Genomic DNA, 19144 nt, shown 5'->3' with positions numbered 1-19144 from the left:
ACACTTTTTGTGTATCTAGATGTATAACTGGAGTTTATCGCTTACCATCACTTACAATTATAAATTATTTAGAGAAAGTAGTGGAATATTGTCTGCCTATTGTTATATTCCATTTAGTTTTACTTATGGGGACAGGAGATAATGATTAAAATGATCATTATCCAAACTTTGATATTTAGCCTGTAGAATTTTCCTTCTCTACAAATATTTTACTTAGCATTGTTGACTGGTTTGAATGAAATAGATTAGGGCCATTAAATTCATTATGCACTAAATAATGAGATTAAAAAATGTTATTTGCTCTAATATACAATAAGAAAATTGTAACAGGATTCTTCAGTGTTTAGGTACTCTAAATGTTACATTTGAGAACTGCAATTAAATGTAACATCGTTATATATGATTGCAGAATTGTGGACTATGAACACATTTAATATATTTGAAATTATTTTATGTGGAGCCTCCATAAGTTAAAAAAAAAGGGGGCCTAAAGCTTTCCCAGGTGTTCAAGTTTTGCCCTTAATTCTCTCTCACACTGATAAACCATATTCTCCCTCAGTCTTCTCCATCTCAATTGATGCCACCATATACTCACTTGCTTCTAAAATCTTGAAGTCTTCTTTGCGTTCTTTTCCCCTTTATTCCACACAATCCCATTTTCCAGCAAATCCCATTGGCTCCGCTGCCAAAACATAACAGCTCTTCAATCACCCTATCTAAATCACCATCTCTCTTACCTTGTCTGTGCTGGTAGCCTCCTAACTCATCCCCCTGCTTCCGCTCTTGCCTGCTTAAAGCCCACTGGCCACAGAACAGCTAGAAGGGTCTTTCTAAAATGTAAATCAAATCATGTTATCCATCTCTATAGAGTAGATGTTTAGTAAATACTTGTTGGCTCAGTCAAGCAGTGAGTAATGGTGCTATAGCTATGGAAGGGTCAATAAGACAGGGACAGGAAAAACCAAAGATTCAGAGAGCCCAGATTATAAGAAAGCCTTGATTCATTGTGTATAATTCTGTCTTTACTTGAAACTTAAGCATATGAGTCTACTTCTATTCATTAGCCTGCCTGTGAACACTTGACAACTTACCCAGAGAATTCCACTGAAGGCCAATCAAGGTTTTTTCTTGGCCACTTAGAGTCGAAACAGCTGCCCAGGTTTAATTAATATTCTACAATTATATCTGGAGAGGAGCCAGTTGGAGACAGGTGTCTAAATGAAAGGGAGATTCCTAGCTCTTTTCATGAGTCACCTGTCTGGGTCTGGTGAGATGGACTCAAAGTTCTCAGGGGAACGGAACTGTTATTTTACAGAGTTCACTCTGGTTGAGGTTCCTGCATTGTGTTCCAGTGCCCACTTTATCTGCTGGTGCTCATCATACAAGGAGATCCTAGGTTTGATTCTGTGAAGTTTGGTTTTAGGATTTTTAACCAGTGTCCATTTGCCAGGAATCTCCAACACAGCAATAAGAAACACAGCACTGATTGTTATGGCGCAAATGTCACAACTCATTTAAGGGGATCATCAAGTAATGGCAACAGGGATTCAAATGGGGGCTTACTCTTTGATCCACCAGGAGTTTAAATGGCAATTATCATTCATTCTTGGATTCCTTCAGTCCTGATAGAAATTCAAGTCATCAGAAACTATCATTTCGCAAACAGACAGCTATTAAAAGCACATTAATAATCTATAGAGGGCATAGCATATGCCTTTTAAAAAGATTTGCAGCTTCCTTCTCGTAGCGAAGACACAGGACTTCTGCAGTCTAATTATAAAGCAATCAAACAATTTAATTAATCTGGAAATCACTTTCTTAACAATAGCTGCCACTAAAATGAGGCACCCTGTGTAGTGCCGTTAGGTAAAGTATGTTTTTCCTACACTGCTTATGTATTAGCCATGCTAGTTCCCCATGGGGATCATGGAGTTAATTACCTACCTAATGCCTGACCACTACTAAGGTTTACTTTACCAGGTCAGAAACAGCAGCAGCGATACCAGCAGTCTATAAAGTATCCTAGCCCTCAAACATCCAAGAGCCAGCAAATCCCTGGGAACAGCAGGATTTTAGTTATAAGCAAGTGCTGCACATATGGGCAGAGAATTAACTGGCACCAGTTTTCATCTGGGAGTCTCTCAGGTATTGCTTTGCAGATGGGTGGATGAATTCAGAGAGCAGTGCTATGAGGAGTGAAGGTCATGTATAGGACTCAGGTTTCACTCCTTCTTGCTCTCATCCTGGGAAAGCACTATGCATATGCACAGCAGCCAAGTCCTCTTTGCTGAGTTTGGAATATATAGTATGTGCTTTATAATTTGGCCTCTTCTAAATTAGCAGTATTTTGATCACTGTATAACAAAATAGCATTGCTAAGTCTTCAGAGACTGAGTGGGAATCAATTTTTATTTCAAATAAGAACGAAGACTTTAAAGATTGACTTCTACCTGCCAAATCTGCTAGTCTTATAATTCCTCCCTAAGGAAAATGGAGGAATTTCTGTAATACATAACACAGAAATCTATAGACTGCTCATTTACCCTTTTCTTCTGTTACTACCACCACTCCATTTCGCTCCCAAAATTTCCTATTAGGGGATCAGTCATTTTCCCCATCTACCCACATTGGAAACATCAGTCACTTTTTTAGCCTGTATCCTTTTTCACTTGTTTCTAATCCGCTGACGACTATGCTTGGTTTGCCCACCAGAATATCCTTTCTATTGGCCTTCCATGTCCTAGTGTAGGTCCCTCCTCCTCTGCTACTCCCCTGGGCACCCACACCAAGTACACTCAGGCCAGCTTAGAACCTCTGGCATCTCTCTCTTGCCTCCAAGTATTTCTTAAAGCCTCTAACTAATCAGTACCAATAAACACAGCTCACTGGCTTTCCCAGTCCCAATTCCCTTCAGCCAGAGAAACTGTCTCGATTGCTTTGCCCTACTGTGTTTGGGTTGTTTCTGACTCCTTCCTGAAGTCGCCTTCTGTTTCTCCTCTTACCTAAAACCTGCTAAACTGCCCCCAAATTGAGCTAGAGTCCCTTGTCCTTAAGGAATTATCAGTTTCTCTAGCCCACATCATTCTCACTCATTTTCTCTAATATCCTCTGACAGTTAAGAGCCTTAATGATAATTCATGTGTGTATGTCTATGTGTGTGTGTGTGTGTGTGTGTGTATAAAGATATGTCTGTATATATATTTGCATTTTAATTTAGCTTTTTGGCCTGACATGAAACAGAAACATCTGTGATTAGTGAGCTAGAACCAACACCTCTATAGTTTTGAAGTTGAAGATGTGGGAATTTAAGTTAGGTTTTACAGCAGTGTAGCAGATAAGAAGAAAATGAGGAAAATGTTCAAGGGATGGACCTAGAAACGCAGCCTAAGATGCGAGGGCAAAATCTGAATATGGGAAATGGTTAATGGCAGCCTTGTTTTTTGTTTTTTGTTTTTTTAAGAGCAGAGTTAAATTCACCTCTTTATCTATGTCTCTGCCTGTTCATCCTGAAGATGATGGGTCAGCATGGGAACCATACATTAATATCCTGAAAAGTGAAAAGGGTTTTAAGTCAATTCCTTGTTTCTTCCTTCTTCAGATTAAAAAATATATATTAATAAGCTCTCTATTGTTCTAGTTGATCACATTAGAATCTCCAGATACAGTGTTTTCTTTCCAAAGCACACAGGGCTAAGAATTTGGTGCCAGGTTTCATTAGCCTTATGATTTCATTTTAAGTGAATAGGTGTAGCAGGGATTGTTCTTAGAATGTCTTGGTTTCAGATAATCAGTTGTTGTGTTACGCCTAATTATTTACTGGTAGTTTGCTCTATATGGTGTGTGAGCAAATTGAACACTTTTCCCAAATGAAAAACAAAATTTATGTGAATATTTCTGGCATTGGATTATTTCCTTTAGGAAACAAAATTTTTAGCCATCTTGAAATTTGAGATTTTTAAAGGAATATGAGGAGAAATATACAAGCTAAATTAGGGGTGTCAGGAGAGGGGATGAAGGCTGTTGAGAGAAGTTGAAAGAACTTAATTTAGCTGTGTAGATAAATGGACAAAATGAATCCTGGATTACTGGATGGCAAAAGCAGAATTCATTTCTCCAGGGGCCCAAGGAATAACAGATGCAAAGCCGTGATAAATTTCATTGCAGCAGGGGGAAAAATGCTTCATGATTCTCTATCCATAAAGAAATGAGCTTCTCAGCTCTTTCCAGTTAAATGGCTGTGATTGTGCTGTCTGTCATAAAGTTAATGGCATTTGTTGAAGACATCACTATAAAATTTGCAACCTTAAGTTAATTGAAGAATTTCAGTAGAGATATAGTCAGTCCAAACGTCCTCAAGGTAACACTAAATGTATCCTCCTTAATGTGTTAGTCTATTCTTTCTGCACACTGGTAATAAATTGTTTACCTTTACAGCCAGGTACTGACTTTGACGTAAAATCTTGTATTCCTTACACCCAATTACAGTAGTCACTTTCATTAAGAAACCAGTAATGTGGCACTTGACTTGCTGTTAGGGATTAAATGTAGCTTCCTGATTTATTTTTCCTTTTTCCTTTTTCTAGAAGGTACAGGATTGCTTTGCAGCCTTTCCTTGCCCACTTATTTAAACCAGCTACAGTTCCATGTGGTCCTCAGACAATTCCGCCAATCTAATTAAACATGCAGAGGGAAGCAGGGTGGTCTGGAGCGTCCTGAACTTGCCCTCGCCAGCTGCTGGCCAAGCTTTCTCAATGATCAGCAGCAGGTTGAGTGGGCTAATGGAGAAAGTAACAAGCCCCAGAGGAGCTGCCCTCCTTCCAACAAGCAATCACTGCTCCACACCACCCCTGAAGGCCTGGGGAAGATGGGCTCTGCCAGCCTTTGTGTGGCTGTGGCTTTTTGAGGCTGCCTGGTCAGTCACAGTCCAGCTGCTTAGGAGCAGAGGGATTGTTGAGGAAAATATTGACAAGGGGTAATCCTGCTGAGCCACTTGGCAATGCTGAGACAGATCTGGGTCATTGAGAAAAAGGTCGCAACTGCTGTGGTCTTCCCAGTGTTTTACAAGTAGTTCTGACATAATCCACCTTTAAAATATTCAGAATATGAGGATTTATCTTCAGGAACTCAAGAGACTGAGTAGACTCTTATTCAGTCTACTGTAAACAAAAAGTACTAAGGCTGCCTGCTAAAATGGAAAACACCTCCAATTGAAGCATATGCTTAGCCTTGCATCCTGTTCATTGAAATGTTCACATCTGGAGGGTCACAACCAAGACTTGTATATATTAATTACTCTATCAGATTGAAATGTTTGTATTGTTATATCCATGCAGGACTCCTGGTTGGTGATATAGCTGAATGTGTTTATTCATGTGTCTCGCACACTTAAGAAAGCTGTGCTGGAACTCATGCTCCCCCATCCCCATCTCCTTCCCCGGCCCACCCCACCATCCCTGGTCCAGGTAAAACTAAAGCATTATTGGAGGAAAGGACGTTCTACAGAAATGTAAATAAACTTATTTCTAAGGAGAGGATTCTTGAGGTGAAAATGATACAAAAACAAAATCATGTAGTAAAATTTTCTCTTTTTTCTCTCTCTCTAGGAAATAGCCCTCAAGATAGTCCAAGAAATTTCTCCCCCAGTGCCTCAGCCCATTTTTCCTTTGCACGGAGGTAAGGACTTTATGTGAGTGGAGGCATAAAGTCTTATAGAGAGAATCCCATTTTCCTCTCCCGCTCCCCACTTTTCCCCCTCCCCACCTCTCCCCCACCCCGCGTCTTCCCGTCCTCGTGTCTTCCCTTCCTGTCCCCGCTTCTCCCCCTCCCCTGCTCCGTGCCCTGTGAGGTCCTGCTCATTATTCTGTAAGGCCTTCTCCAAAGCCCCACTGGCCAGAGGAGCTTAGGCTGCCACAAAGCTTTGTTTGAACACATCTGCTTTAGCAGTTTCAAGCCAGCAATTTAGTGATCCCATTGAGAAAAAGCCATGCATGGGCTATAGGATGTGTTCTGCTTTCTCTTCCTATCATGTTTGCAATTGGGCACCAGACGTCAAAGATAGATGTCTTATAACTGGACCACTGAGTCAAGAGGAAGTGTTTTTGTTGTTCAGAGGATAGCAGACGCACAATGTCATGTCACACCATGTTCATTGTGCATTTTCTACTATGATGTAGCCAAGTCACAGGAGTGTGCACAGTCATGTCTTCTGTGTTCTGCATGTGGAATTCATCTGCTTCACCCTGTCAGATGCAGTCCTTCACCTTCCTGGGCTCCTTCGTCCCTCTCACGTGCATAGCTTGTCCTCTTCTGCCCAGGAAAAACACCAAGAAAACAAAGTGGCACCTTCAGCCAAGTTTCTGAATATTCAGGAGAAACTCGGTTTATGATCTGAATGTCCTAGATATTTACTCAGTTTTCCTCAGAGACCTAACTATATCCTGAAGTGGATTAAGGTAGCACTTAATAAAGACACATAGGTAGGTTAAAAAAAAAATTGTTCTTACACACATGACTAACCAGCAAAACTTGCAGTGCCCTCACGACTGTTTGTCAGCATGTCATGCATTTTACGTTACTAAGTCTAGAAAAAACAGTTGCCGCATTTTCAGAATTCTGTGTAATTAAGATTTCATTATAAATCTGATGTGAAAAGGTTTGTTCTTTCATAGTTAAGTTGTTTCCCATCATATGTTAAATGCCTTTATATATCTCACCATGGGGACAATATAAGAGTGATGAAAACATCATCTCCAGGGAACTGATTGAGACCCATACGCTGTTTTTAACTCCAGCTCCAACTTCTCTTTTTTTAGCTTCTTAAGTACTGTAAGAAAATGTACTGGTCCCAGAAAGCCTGTTTGCCCAATGAATATTAATTCATAATAGTGCTACTATTCCAAGTGGAAAAAAAATCCTATAAAAATTGATAAATAAGTGTTTACTGTAGTCTACTATAGTCTTTAAAACCTACCTCTATAAAGGGGAGAATGCATTTATTATAAGTAATAAGAAAAATGGAAATCTCATGGAGTGCATTTAAACATGACAGAAATCACAGTATCTTAATCCTGGCAGATTTATAAAAATGAAGAGAATCTAATAATTAAATAGGTGACTGAAGGACATGTGAATCTGGTTTCCATGCTATTAGAAAAAATACGTAAACTCCCCAGGCATGTTAATTTTTGACGAATAAACCATAAACCGTGACAGGAGATTATCACAGGAGACCTCTAGTTCATTTTGCATGAATTTCCGAATGGAACTCCCTCCACAGTCTTCAAAAAGTATTAATTTAGATTAGGACATGAATGATCATCATTTTAAACTGTTATTCAAGTAAACAGAACCCTGTGTTATGAAAACTCAAATTGGTGTATTTTTATGTAACATCTGGGATATTTCTCTCCATTTTAGAGTTGATTTTTCCTCAGGCGACGTGGAGATTCCACTTCTAGGTCTCTGTTACCTTCCATTTGGTGCGCATTGCTGAGCCTTTAAGAAGTAATGTCATTTTGAGACTCCCACATTTTATTGTTTTGTAAAATTTAGTCCAATTGAGGAAATATTGCTCTGTTTTTAAAAGTAGTCTTGGGTAAAGGGATAAAATCTGGCTTATTAATCTTTTCTGATCTTTCTTACCTTATGTGGTAATACTTCTCTAGTAGCCATACCCTGTAACAAAATAGTCCAAGTATAGACACAGACTTGCTTTCTATATTTTCAAATGCATATTTGAGAGTGAAATTATCGAATTAATTTTTTACTACTAAGTAAAATAAAAGATGAAAGTGAAAACCATAGTATAGATTTTGTCTGGAGCAAGGAAACATTTTCACATTGCTAATTGTGGTATTAATTTACAATCCACCTGATTGTGGACCTACTTAATCTTTTTTTCCCTGGTGGTAAAATGGAGGTAAAAATACTCTCCTGCCATTCCCAGAAGTTGTGGAAGTTTATGTTTTGCAGATTGCTTTCACTTTTGTAGGAAACATAGAGCCTTCCAAGAAATGCTGTGGGTCTCTCCTAGTTGCCCAGTTATTATGCACTAGGTTGAATCTCCAAGTGTATTTCTACAAGCCAATTACTACGACAGACTTGCCTGCTGAGTTCAGGTCATCAGACAATTGTTGAGTACTGGGCTGGAAGTCAGGCCTACTAAAGATCATTGGCTCTTGTTATCAGTTTCCAGATAAGAGTGTTTTTCCTGCTCCGTTTCTGTTTTTATGCATTTGAATCTGCTGAATCTGATCATTGTAACCTCCCAGTTACACCTCCAGAATTCTGGAGTAGATTTTAGTTAACTATATTGGCATAGTTCAACTTTTTCCAACATCAACTGGAATATTCGGTGTATCACTCCAGATAACTATAACAATAAATCTGCCTCTTCTTCATACAGTTAGAATAGCCAGGTTGATATTGGAACTGTTTATTCTTTCTTTGTTGTGTACCATAATAATCTAAATTTTTGTGAGTGGTATTGAAATAAGGGTTGTTATTTTTTTGCTGATCTTTTTTGTGTACCATGTTCCCATCAGATGTTTTTCTCTTCTTACTTTTTAATTTAATGTAACACCAAGATTCCCACCCACAAGGGAAAAGACTCTTTTCAAAAAAGGCTTGTTGCATTGGCAAGAATGTAGTCTTGTCTTCCTGTAACATTTTAATGGTAGCTACTGCAAAGAAAAGACAGCATTGTTAGCAGGATCCAAATTGTACTTGTGTGATAGCTTTCTTGAAAAAAGGTCATGTTCTCTCAAGTACTGTATATAGCATGTATAGTGACTTCTGATGTGCAGTTGTCACGGTAATGAAAATGCAGTGCTCCTTTGTGCTCCCTTTGAATAAATAGACACAGACAACTTAGGGAACTTTATGAGTTGTAAATTAGTTCTGGTCCGTGGCTGTACAGAGTACTGAGCACATTCTTGTTTAAACATCTTTCTAGTTGTGTGTTTTCCGGAGCAAGCAAATGTAATTTATGCTTCAGAACTAATAAGAACATGTCTTCTCTTGGAATTGCTCATTCATCTGAAATATGTTCATTGATACCTGAGGGGAAGGAGAGTTAATGAATCACAAAACAAAATCATAGCAGGGGGAAATTGTGTCCCTCACTCTTTCCAGAGACTAGTTTCTGATAATTGCTATTAAATGGACTGAATAATTCTTTTAAAATCATATCCTTTTCTTACTTTATCAAATTGGAGGTGCTTAAAATATATAGTGCAGGTATGGATTCTTAACTCTTTAATAAGTGTCCATTTAACAATCAAGTATCTTTATAAACATGTTATATAATTACTTTCTTCTTAAATCATTAACATTTTCAGTTGTTTAAAAGTATTTCAAAAGAACATATAACTTATCTCAATTTGTTTTATCTGGTATATTTACATACATCTTATTTTGCTTCTTTTTTTTTTTTTAACATATTTGATTCAATTGTACTCCAATCATGGTACAGAAATGACAGGTAAATTTTACTAAAATCTTAACATTGTGGTAGTTCTGTGATTTGTCCACTTGACTTTCTCCATTTTGTCTTTATGGACCATTTGCATTTATTGGAGGTTATATCCATGGCAGCCTATAATTTTATTTTTCCATGAATATAAATTTAGGCTAAAATGTCAGTTTTTTACATTAACATCTAACGGTGACATTTCTCAAATTCAAGCCTAATGCTGTTGAATTCCCTAACTCCAACTTATTGTGAATGTGTCTCTGGTAAATTTTGTCCACTCTTGTCACTTGGCAAGTTAACATAATTACAAACGTAATAACACAAATTACGAAATGTCCATATATGACACTGCAGTCTTATTGATCTAAGAACGCCATGTTGCTGTTTTTAAAGTGTGTGTTTCCTTTTTTGCCCCTTGGCAAATTTGCATAGAACATTCAAAATGTTCTACGGCTTTTAAGGCACAATCTTATTCAAAATTGCACTTAAAGTAATAGCTCTGGAATGCCAGATATTTCAGAAAATTTGCTTTCTGGTGTCCCTTTCCCTTTGCAGCAGTATTGTTTCTACTGCTGCATTCACTCATCTGAGACCCTTGTAATGACCCTTATTCACAGCCAAACTCCAATTGAGAAACCACCCATTCTGTCATCACTTGAAGATACAAACCACCCTCTTCATGGCTCCTGCCAGGTTTGCCTCTAAGACTGAGGCAAACAACTTAGTCTTTGCATTAAGTTCTATCACTGATGGAGAAGGTGTTAACCAGCCAGAGCTGGGCTGCATGCTCAAAGACTCCGTAGGAGGCTTTGCTATAACAAGCCAGGTCATGTCCGAAGGCAGTAACTCTTAAGAGATTCTAAGCATAAGGTCCGTTACTTACTTAATGCTAAAGTTATTTGACACTTCAGACCTGAGCCATCCATGAGCCCAATGATCCCTTCTTCCCTAAGCATGATGAGTGGAACTGTTCCCTTGAAAATCATAAGCAGAAAGTGTTTCAGATGCAAAGAAAGTCCCCACAGGCTCTTGTGCCATGCTGGAAGTCAGCCCCTTCCAAAGATCATTTGCTCTGGTTATCAGTTTCCAGATGAGAGTGTTTTCCTCCTCCCTTTCTGTTCTTATTCATTTGAATCTGCTGAGTCTGACCATTGTAATTATCCCTGGTATTCATTTTGTCAGAGTATATTAGTGAGACATCAATAATATGGATCAACCCATTCACTTTCTACTTGTTTGGTTGTATTGATTCAGTTTAAATAAAAGTCAACCTACTGTATAATGTTTGTTTACCCTGACCCTTGCTGAGCATTTCCACATCCTCACAGACTATGTTTGTGTCATTTGTTTGACTAAAAATACTTAGTTTCCCTGGAGTTCCCATGTGACAGTATGCCAGCGTTGGCCTAAGCTAAACTCACTTTCTCAATAGGACTGATGGACGCCGCTGGTCGTTGGCTTCTCTCCCTTCCTCTGGCTATGGGACAAACACACCCAGCTCTACAGTCTCTGTAAGTGCCTGACTTTTTTTTTTTTTTTTTTTTCTCTTCCTCACAACAACAGAGCTATTACACAGGCAGTGTTTTCTCTGGGTGTTTCCTGGTAGGGAGGAGAAGATAAATTCTGTGTGTCCGCCACTCTGAATAAGCGACGCATCAAATGATGGCCTGACAAACATAAAAAGGACATACTTTCACTGCAAGCTTTTAAACTGTAGTGCATAAATTGAGGAAGTTCCAGGATCACACGTTTGGAGGAGACTGGAAGCTTTCATTTTAATAACATTTGGTGTAGTTTGGGGTCACAATCTAGTTTTATTGCTTTGGTTCCATGCCAGTGACATTAGTGCTAAAAATGCCATTGAACTTTCACAGACTGTGTCTTTCTTCCTATGTGGCTTAGATAGAGGTTTGTTTTGTTTTGTTTTTTTCTCTCCTTCAAAGAAAAAAAAAGGCAAGTCTTAATTTATGCCTTCTAGGTAAGAACTTTCTTTTAAGAAGAAATTAAAACAACTTGGAAGAAGGTTAAGATAAATAGAGACGTGGTGGAATTATGAAACTAGGATAGAGGAAAATGGATACTCTTGCCCCAAACTTAACATTTCAACAAGAGACCTAGCAATTACTGGAAACAACTCAGTAGGTTAGATCTATTTTTTTTAGTTTACATTAGTAATCATGTAGGATAACTGTATCTGCCGGGCTGTAGAAACAAGTTGGTCATTTAGAAAGACCTAGTAGGTTGCAGATGTTCAGTATATGGAGTGATCTAGCTGTATTTGTACCAGCGAGGAATGTGGACCTAGAGCCTCATTTTGTCAAAATCTCTGGTTTATTGTTTAGGGATATCCATCTATTGTATTTTTTATAGCCCCCAGCACTCCATTAAGCACATAGATTTAGCCACTTAATAACACTTGAATGACAAGAAACTACAGTTAAATAGATAAATTCTAACTGGTATCACCTCTGCCTTATACTGATGTATTTCCAGAATTCCAAGTATAATAATATAGCGTAGATTTTCTGGAGTACCTTTAAAACCAAATTATTAAAAACTGTTGCATTATTTTTACCATCTCTTTTTGATATTTCATTGAGCAAAGGTAATTTATTTTTCTATCCATTATTCCATTTTGTTGTGATATATGAGTCTATTGTCCATTTAGATCATATTTTTAGAAACATGCTAACAACCTTGAGTGGTTTCAGAGGCACATCAGAATCAGTAAAGGATGCTTAAAAGTCCTGAATAGCATGAATGAATAAAATTGTCAGTAAATAATAGTGAAGTCATCCTTGATTCTTATGGCAGTCACTATCAGTGGTTATTGGCCAGTATTTTAGATGTGTCTTTTAACTCCAATTTTTTTTTTTTTTATTTCAACTCTATCACCTTGCATTGCCTTCAGTCAGGTTTTGTTATAACTTGGACATAGAAATCTCTCTTTTGCAAGAAAAATAGGAGAGAGTTCAGGATTTGTATTCTTTTCATCTTTAGTAAGTCATTCATTTTTAAAAGTGAATACGTAATAAAAGGTGAGCTACATAAAATCAGACCCTGTTTGGTAGAAATAATTTTTAAAATAATGTTGTTTTATAAATATCTGTTACATGCCAGGCCCTGGTCTAAATTCTTAAAATGCATTGGCTCATTTAATCTTAGCAACATCCCCTATCAGGTAATTGCTGTTGTTTTTTTCGTTGTATGAGCCAGAAATCTGAGGCACAGAGAGACTGTTTAACTGAGTGACTGTTTACTGTTCCATTGTTTTCTCAGTAAGAATATGGTGAGCAGTTTTAGGACCCAGTCTCTTGGCTCTTTTAAAGAAATTTACATGGTATTTCTTCAGATAAACCTTGTAATTAATAAAGCTGACCTGGTCATCAGTCCAAATGGAATCGTTGCTGTCTCTAAATTCTGTTTGTGCCTACGGAAGACACCCCCAAGACCGTTTTTAGTCTACACACATACTTTGTGTTTCTAACAGCTCTTCTCTGAAGTGTTTATTTTATTGAAGACATTAGTATCATATAATTATTGGGCTCAATATTCCAATTTTTTCCTCCCAAATGAAATTTGAGCTTCCAGAATTACTCCTTTTGCCAACAGACAGAAGGGACTATTTAGATTATGAACTGCAGGTGCTGTAGTGTGAAAGTTCAGTTATTTTTTCTCTTTATTGGTTATTGATAAAAGTGATGAGTGAAAACTAGAAAAGCTACTTCTCTATTTTTCTCAGTTTCTTTGTGGTCCTACTCTTTAAAGATTAGGGCAGAAACTGTGTAAAACTTCTTAGTAGTTACAGGTTTTTCTTTTCTAAAGCTAATCTGAATCACCTTTAGATTCTCATTTCCTTGGGTTAACTGTTAGTCATTTAGCCAATCAGAAATGTACTTTAACTATTTAAAAAATCAAATGTAGAATATATACAAATAAAATTGCAAGCACTTTGAAAATATAGTTTAAACTTTACAGATAATTTCAGCTGTTGTCTGAATGCCAGACTGAAATGTAAACATTATAATATCTGTATCCTTTGGTTATTATGGAAACTGCAAAATTGCTAAATGTTAAAAATGCTATATTCTGAAATTGGAAAGATTTAGTCAGATGAAGTAAATCAGTCCTCCCAGAGAATATTCAGTGTTGCAATTTCTTCTAACATCACAGTTTGCAGTTAAAATTAATTTGTGGAGCTTTTCCAATATGATATTCAGATAATTCTTAATTTTGAAATAAGTACTATAGAATTGTAGCAGTCAGAAGACATTCTCCCATATGTTTCTTACCAGATAAATTATTTTCTGCTGAGTGAAAGTATAGAAATAAGAATATAAGTACTCTTAAAAATATGAGGTATGTCTATAAAATGATATGATTTAATAAAAAGTAGAAACTTGTATGTGCATATGAATACTATCCTTTGCAAAATGGTTACCTGCAGAGACTAAATGCTTATTGAGTGATACCATGACTCAGAACATGGTTTTGGAACTCTAATTGCCTTAAGAACTAGCAGCATAATTTTTTTCGTATATCTTCATTCTTTGGACCCTTCTCTGAAGTCAGTAGATACTGTTCCTGTGCAAGTACAGTTGCATAATATCTTGAGCCTGGTGTGTTTTGGAATTTTCACTTTGAGAAAGGTAACATCCCTGTTCTGTACGTAACAGACCAGCAACAGTGGGGCCAGCCGCTCATATCAAATATATTAATATTTCTGCAGCAGCTTGAATCAACATTCACAATAAGTAGATTAAATAAATATTTTAAGCAGCTTCACATCAGTTCAGTTGGTGCTTTGCCACCAAAAGAGATTACTGTAAACTTAGGAACAAACTTCTGAGTTTGTGGGTTTTGAAATCTTGGATACAGGATTGTGGACATTGATTTACCTTTGAGACATATCTGCAGATTCTTAATTCTGTTTTTCTATTTGCTAATTTCCTTATCTTTCCTCTGATCACCACTGCTTATCTCCTGCTTGCATTGATTTTATTTTATTTTTCTTGATTTCTTGACTTGATTTAGTTCATGTGTTTTATTTCTTTTTTCTTAGTGAAAAGTGTTTAAGGCCGTGACTGTACTTACTGAATAGAGCTTTGATTTATCTCATAAGTCTTTCTAGTAGTGTTCTCATTTTTTTATTGCTTGTAAAATAATCTCAATACATTATAAAAATTACTCTTTGTCTTAATATGTACTTAGTAAGATGTTTTATAATTTCAAGTTATAGGAATAATTTTTAAGCTTTGGGCATTAATTTCTAGTTTTGCTACATTGCAGTGTTTTAGTATTTATGAAGGGTACTCTTAATATAATGATTTTTTAAAAAATGCTTACTAGAACTGACATTTTAAAATAAGTAGTATCTTTCAGAATGTGCTTACTCTAACCATGTTTCCATTTACTTAAAAATTTCTCAGTCTCTTTTATTAGAATTACTTAGAGAGTTTACCTCTGACTAAAGATGAAAACAATAGTTTCTTTGCTTTTTAGTTAAATGTTTCAGATTGTTTAAAAGCAGGGTAATTTAGCTCTTCACCTTTCCTGTCTTTTCTTGTTCCAAATGTTGAATGATGATTTCTAAAAAGCAAATCTACAGGCATGTAACAAAAAACTCAACACCACTTGAAAGTTTTTTTTTTTTAATTTTAATTTATAGTCTCAACCCTCCACTCTCCCTGAGAAAAAGGAATAAAGAAAATTCAATTCCAGATTTTAAAACAGTGGCTTTATTCAGAAAAGTATCTTCTTTAATCCTTCCCCTGTTTTACTCATGGCACACTCTGATGCATTATAAAAAGAGGTTTTGTTGCCTTATTGACCATCTCATATGATATCATTTATTTTATGTTATTTACCTAAAAGTCAGTATTTGATTTTGAGCAGCAGTAAAACTCGGGGATGCCATGTTCAACTGAAAGCTAATCTGCGATACAGTGCTCCCTAATGTCACTCCAGTGGTCGCTTTCTTGCTTTGGCTTTGACTGGTTCCGATCCATTTTCAGAGCCTCGGTTTTCTCCAGAGGGAAAACTACCTTTTGGGAAATTATAAACAAATGAGGCAAAATATGGAAAGCATTTTGAACTCTGAGAGAGAACATCAAGTTATACATTTAGGCAGTACTTCTTACAACTTTAACCTGAAAAAAAAAAAACAATAAAAATTACCCAAGTTTAACTCAGTGATCTCTCCTATTCTTTTGAAGAGTTTCTTTCTGAGGTAGTTATGTGACCTCACTTTGGTTTGTTTCAGTCATCCTGTTCCTCCCAGGAGAAGTTGCATCAGTTACCATACCAACCAACACCGGACGAGTTACACTTCTTGTCAAAACATTTCTGTACCACCGAAAGCATCGCCACTGAGAACAGATGCAGGAACACGCCGATGCGCCCCCGTTCCCGAAGTCTGAGGTGTGTGGGCCTGGCTGAAAACCATTACTTAATTGGATTCTCTATTTTCAAACATTTTGACTGAAGACTTTGGTCCTTTAGTTCATGTGTGTGTGAACTGACTTGCAAACTATTACAGATATAGCATGATGTTTCCATGTACACATAATATTGTTAATGACGACTGAAAGGCATCTTATAATTTTCCTTTTCAGTTCTCACAATTTGCTGATTGCAGCAGTAGTAGTAATCATGATGGTCTCAGAACTACCTATGAAAACGTCTAGTCACTGGAAATTTCAAGGCAGTGCAAAAGCAGTTAATGTTGTTATGTTAAGAAGTAACAGCTTGGTGGAAATAGAACAACAACAAGAATAGGAGGATTTTTTTAAATTCCAGATTTCATATTACAAAATATCTTTTTATTCTTTCTTCCCATCATAAGTCTTACTTTCACTAAGACTGTGGACACATTTTTAGGAGTTTGTGTCACCTGAAGTTTGTGGATGCCAAATGTAGTCCACCTGACACTGAATAGGGCCAGTTTTACTGTGAGTTTGTTTCTTTCGGAAGCAGAATCTAAAACAGAGCTTCTTGTTCAGGATGTTTCTCCGGGAGTGCTTTTGAAATTAGCACCTGTGGAAGGGAAGGGGGAGGCAGGATTGGGCAGAGGGAGAAGTCCAGCAGCTTTAGCCAACTCCACAGAGAGCTCGGGAACGACAGGACTCAGCAGAGTTGCTCCCTTGGCCCAAATATGTCTTCGTTTACATCCCTACCTCAGTCATTGTGTCCCTCACTGGATATGGCACCCTGGGAAAGACTCAGCCTCAGGCGAGATGACTTCTTGCAGCTGATGCCATCCCTGCAGGGACTGACAGCTGAAGGTTTCTGTGGACAGAACTCCCAGCAGCCGGGCAACAGGTCCTTCTTTGAAGGAGGGATCAGGACAGGGCATCACCTTGTCCACTGCAGTATGAGATCTCAATGCTATAGAATTAGTGAACTTTGATATCTTAAGGTTTTCTTATATTAAAAAATAGCTTGTTTATTAGGTGGTCAGTTGAATATCAAAGTTTAATGAGAAGCAATTTGCCTTTGTACTTTTTGTCTTCACTTAGTCTCATAAGCTAATAGTAAATATAGCCACACTAGATAATTGTGAGACATGTTAGATTATTCTGAAATATGAAATTAACAACTGGTTTTACTATTTCATCTACAGGCACCGTGTTTTACCACATGGGTGCCATTTTTTGTTTTATTAAAGGAATTCCTAAGATGCATAGTGTAAGCTGTATCCCTTTAGGAATATAAATAGACTGAAGTTGCACAACTATATACCACTAGGAAGGAAGATGAACCTACTATTGAAAGAGTAAAGAAGAATGCACAACAGTTGTATGCCTCTGTTTCATATTATACATAATGCCTACCTCAGCATCCCAGATAAATATTTGCTAGGCTAGAAAATGGATTTCAATGATGACACCTGTGCCATGGAAGACTCAGACCTTTTCAGTGATGTGTGGCAGACCGCAGGTGTATGGGAAAAGTGTGAAATTACACTGTTAAACGTGTCCTAGATGTTGCTGTTTGTAGCTACCCTATTTTGTTTTATTTTGTGGTTTGTTAATTGTTTTCCAGATCTTATGCAAGCTCACACTATGTGCAGAATATAATTTCAATTTACAAACACTTTCTGAACTAGTATTGTAACTATGATGATTTTGTAGCATTCCACTTCTTGAGCTTTCTTTTTCAGTCCTATTCAGAGTGTCTCTGTGTTTGTGGGAATGTATGTGTGCATGTGTACTAATGACTGATTTTGTAGTTTATTATCTAATATACTTTTCTTACAAAGGTTGCATAGTACTTTTGATGCAGCTGACTGTTTATAAATAAAAAGCTTATTTTCATTTCATGCTGTGGCAAGTTTAAAAGGGTAATTTGCTTTACTTGCAGCCCTGGACGTTCTCCCGCCTGCTGTGACCATGAAATAATTATGATGAACCATGTCTACAAAGAAAGGTTCCCAAAGGTAATGAATTGAATTGAAGATGCCTAGCATCTAAACGAACAGGCAGCATAGGTTTAGAGTCTGTAAGGTGGTTTTGTTATGGGAAGTAAGGTCCAATCTAGTAATGATTTGCATAAAACAGCTCTATAGTCTTCTTAGAAAGAGAAAATAACTTAAAAAAAAATGTTAAGCTAACAACTGCTGAGAACTCGCTGTGCTCTCTCTATGCTGAGCTGGCTCTAAAGTGAACCTGCCACTTGTGCACCACACATGGGGTAGGCCTGGTGAGGTGCCGTAGGGAGGGTCTACTTTGAAAGGCCTCTAGACTGTGCACTTTGTACCCACGTTCTGGGCCTGCGCCATACTGTTAAGTAGAGACTGTTTTTCTCCATTAGAAGCCTGTAGATTGGTGTGTCATGAGAGTTTTTTTTTTTTTCCACATTACTTTTCTGTGATTTCCCATCTCTTTAGACATTGTATTTCTAACCCTATTAATTTAGAAGAGAAGGCACAGTTGTCGTGTTCTCCAGTTAGACTGGTAAAAGAACGTGAATTGAGAGAGAAACTGTGAAGAGTTGCTGCCAAGCCCTTGGCTACAAGGACCTGCTCTCAGATGGTCCCATTAACTCACCTTGTTTCCACATCTTTCCCGCCAAAGCATTTCTGCACATTTGAGAAAAGGCCACTCTCCTATGTTTTTCCTGATCCGCCCCCACAGCCGGTGTTGCCCTAAGCTGGAGAACAAACGAAAATCTTTGGTTTCATAAATCAAGAGTAGAGTACTTATTATTTGCAACTAACCCAGCATTGATGTCATTGATTAAAGCTGTTTTAGCTATTTATCACATGTCACTTGCTCACCAGGGAAACAGATACTGACTGTTACCTAGTTAATGCAGGTTAGGATATTAGAGGGGAGGAGGAGGGAGGAAGGAGAGGGAGTCTCCCTGCATATATAATTAATGTAAGTAAGGAATATGGATTAGGCAGTGGGTGACCAGAGAGAATGAAATAAAAGTTGGAAAGGAAATTTTAGATTTATTTTACCAAGGGAGTCCCCTGGGACTTTTGCATAGGCTGTAGCTTTTTGGGAAAAGAAGATGATATAAGATGTGTGCTCCTGGCACATTAAAACCTAGCCAAAAAAGATACATTTTTAGCTTAGGTCATGGAACTCTAGCAACATCCTGATGTTTAAGTACAAAAGCATAAAGAAATAATTTGATATTTTGGACAATCCATCTGAAAGAGCCCAA

General features: G+C 37.4%; 1 protein-coding gene across 1 annotated transcript in view; it reads left to right on the top strand.

Annotated features, from left to right (window-relative positions):
- The window catches only part of LOC111539888 (microtubule-associated serine/threonine-protein kinase 4), a 168308-nt gene that overhangs the window by 78887 nt on the left and 70277 nt on the right, over positions 1-19144 (top strand). The window contains exons 4-7 of the mRNA XM_023207893.1: positions 5604-5673; positions 10905-10983; positions 15735-15892; positions 17834-17909. Of these exons, the coding sequence (XP_023063661.1) occupies positions 5604-5673; positions 10905-10983; positions 15735-15892; positions 17834-17909 (383 nt within the window). The remainder of the gene's footprint in view (positions 1-5603; positions 5674-10904; positions 10984-15734; positions 15893-17833; positions 17910-19144) is intronic.

Source organism: Piliocolobus tephrosceles, chromosome 4 (assembly GCF_002776525.5).
Source record: "Piliocolobus tephrosceles isolate RC106 chromosome 4, ASM277652v3, whole genome shotgun sequence".
Lineage (NCBI taxonomy): Eukaryota > Metazoa > Chordata > Mammalia > Primates > Cercopithecidae > Piliocolobus > Piliocolobus tephrosceles.
This window is presented reverse-complemented; position numbering and strand designations above follow the sequence as displayed.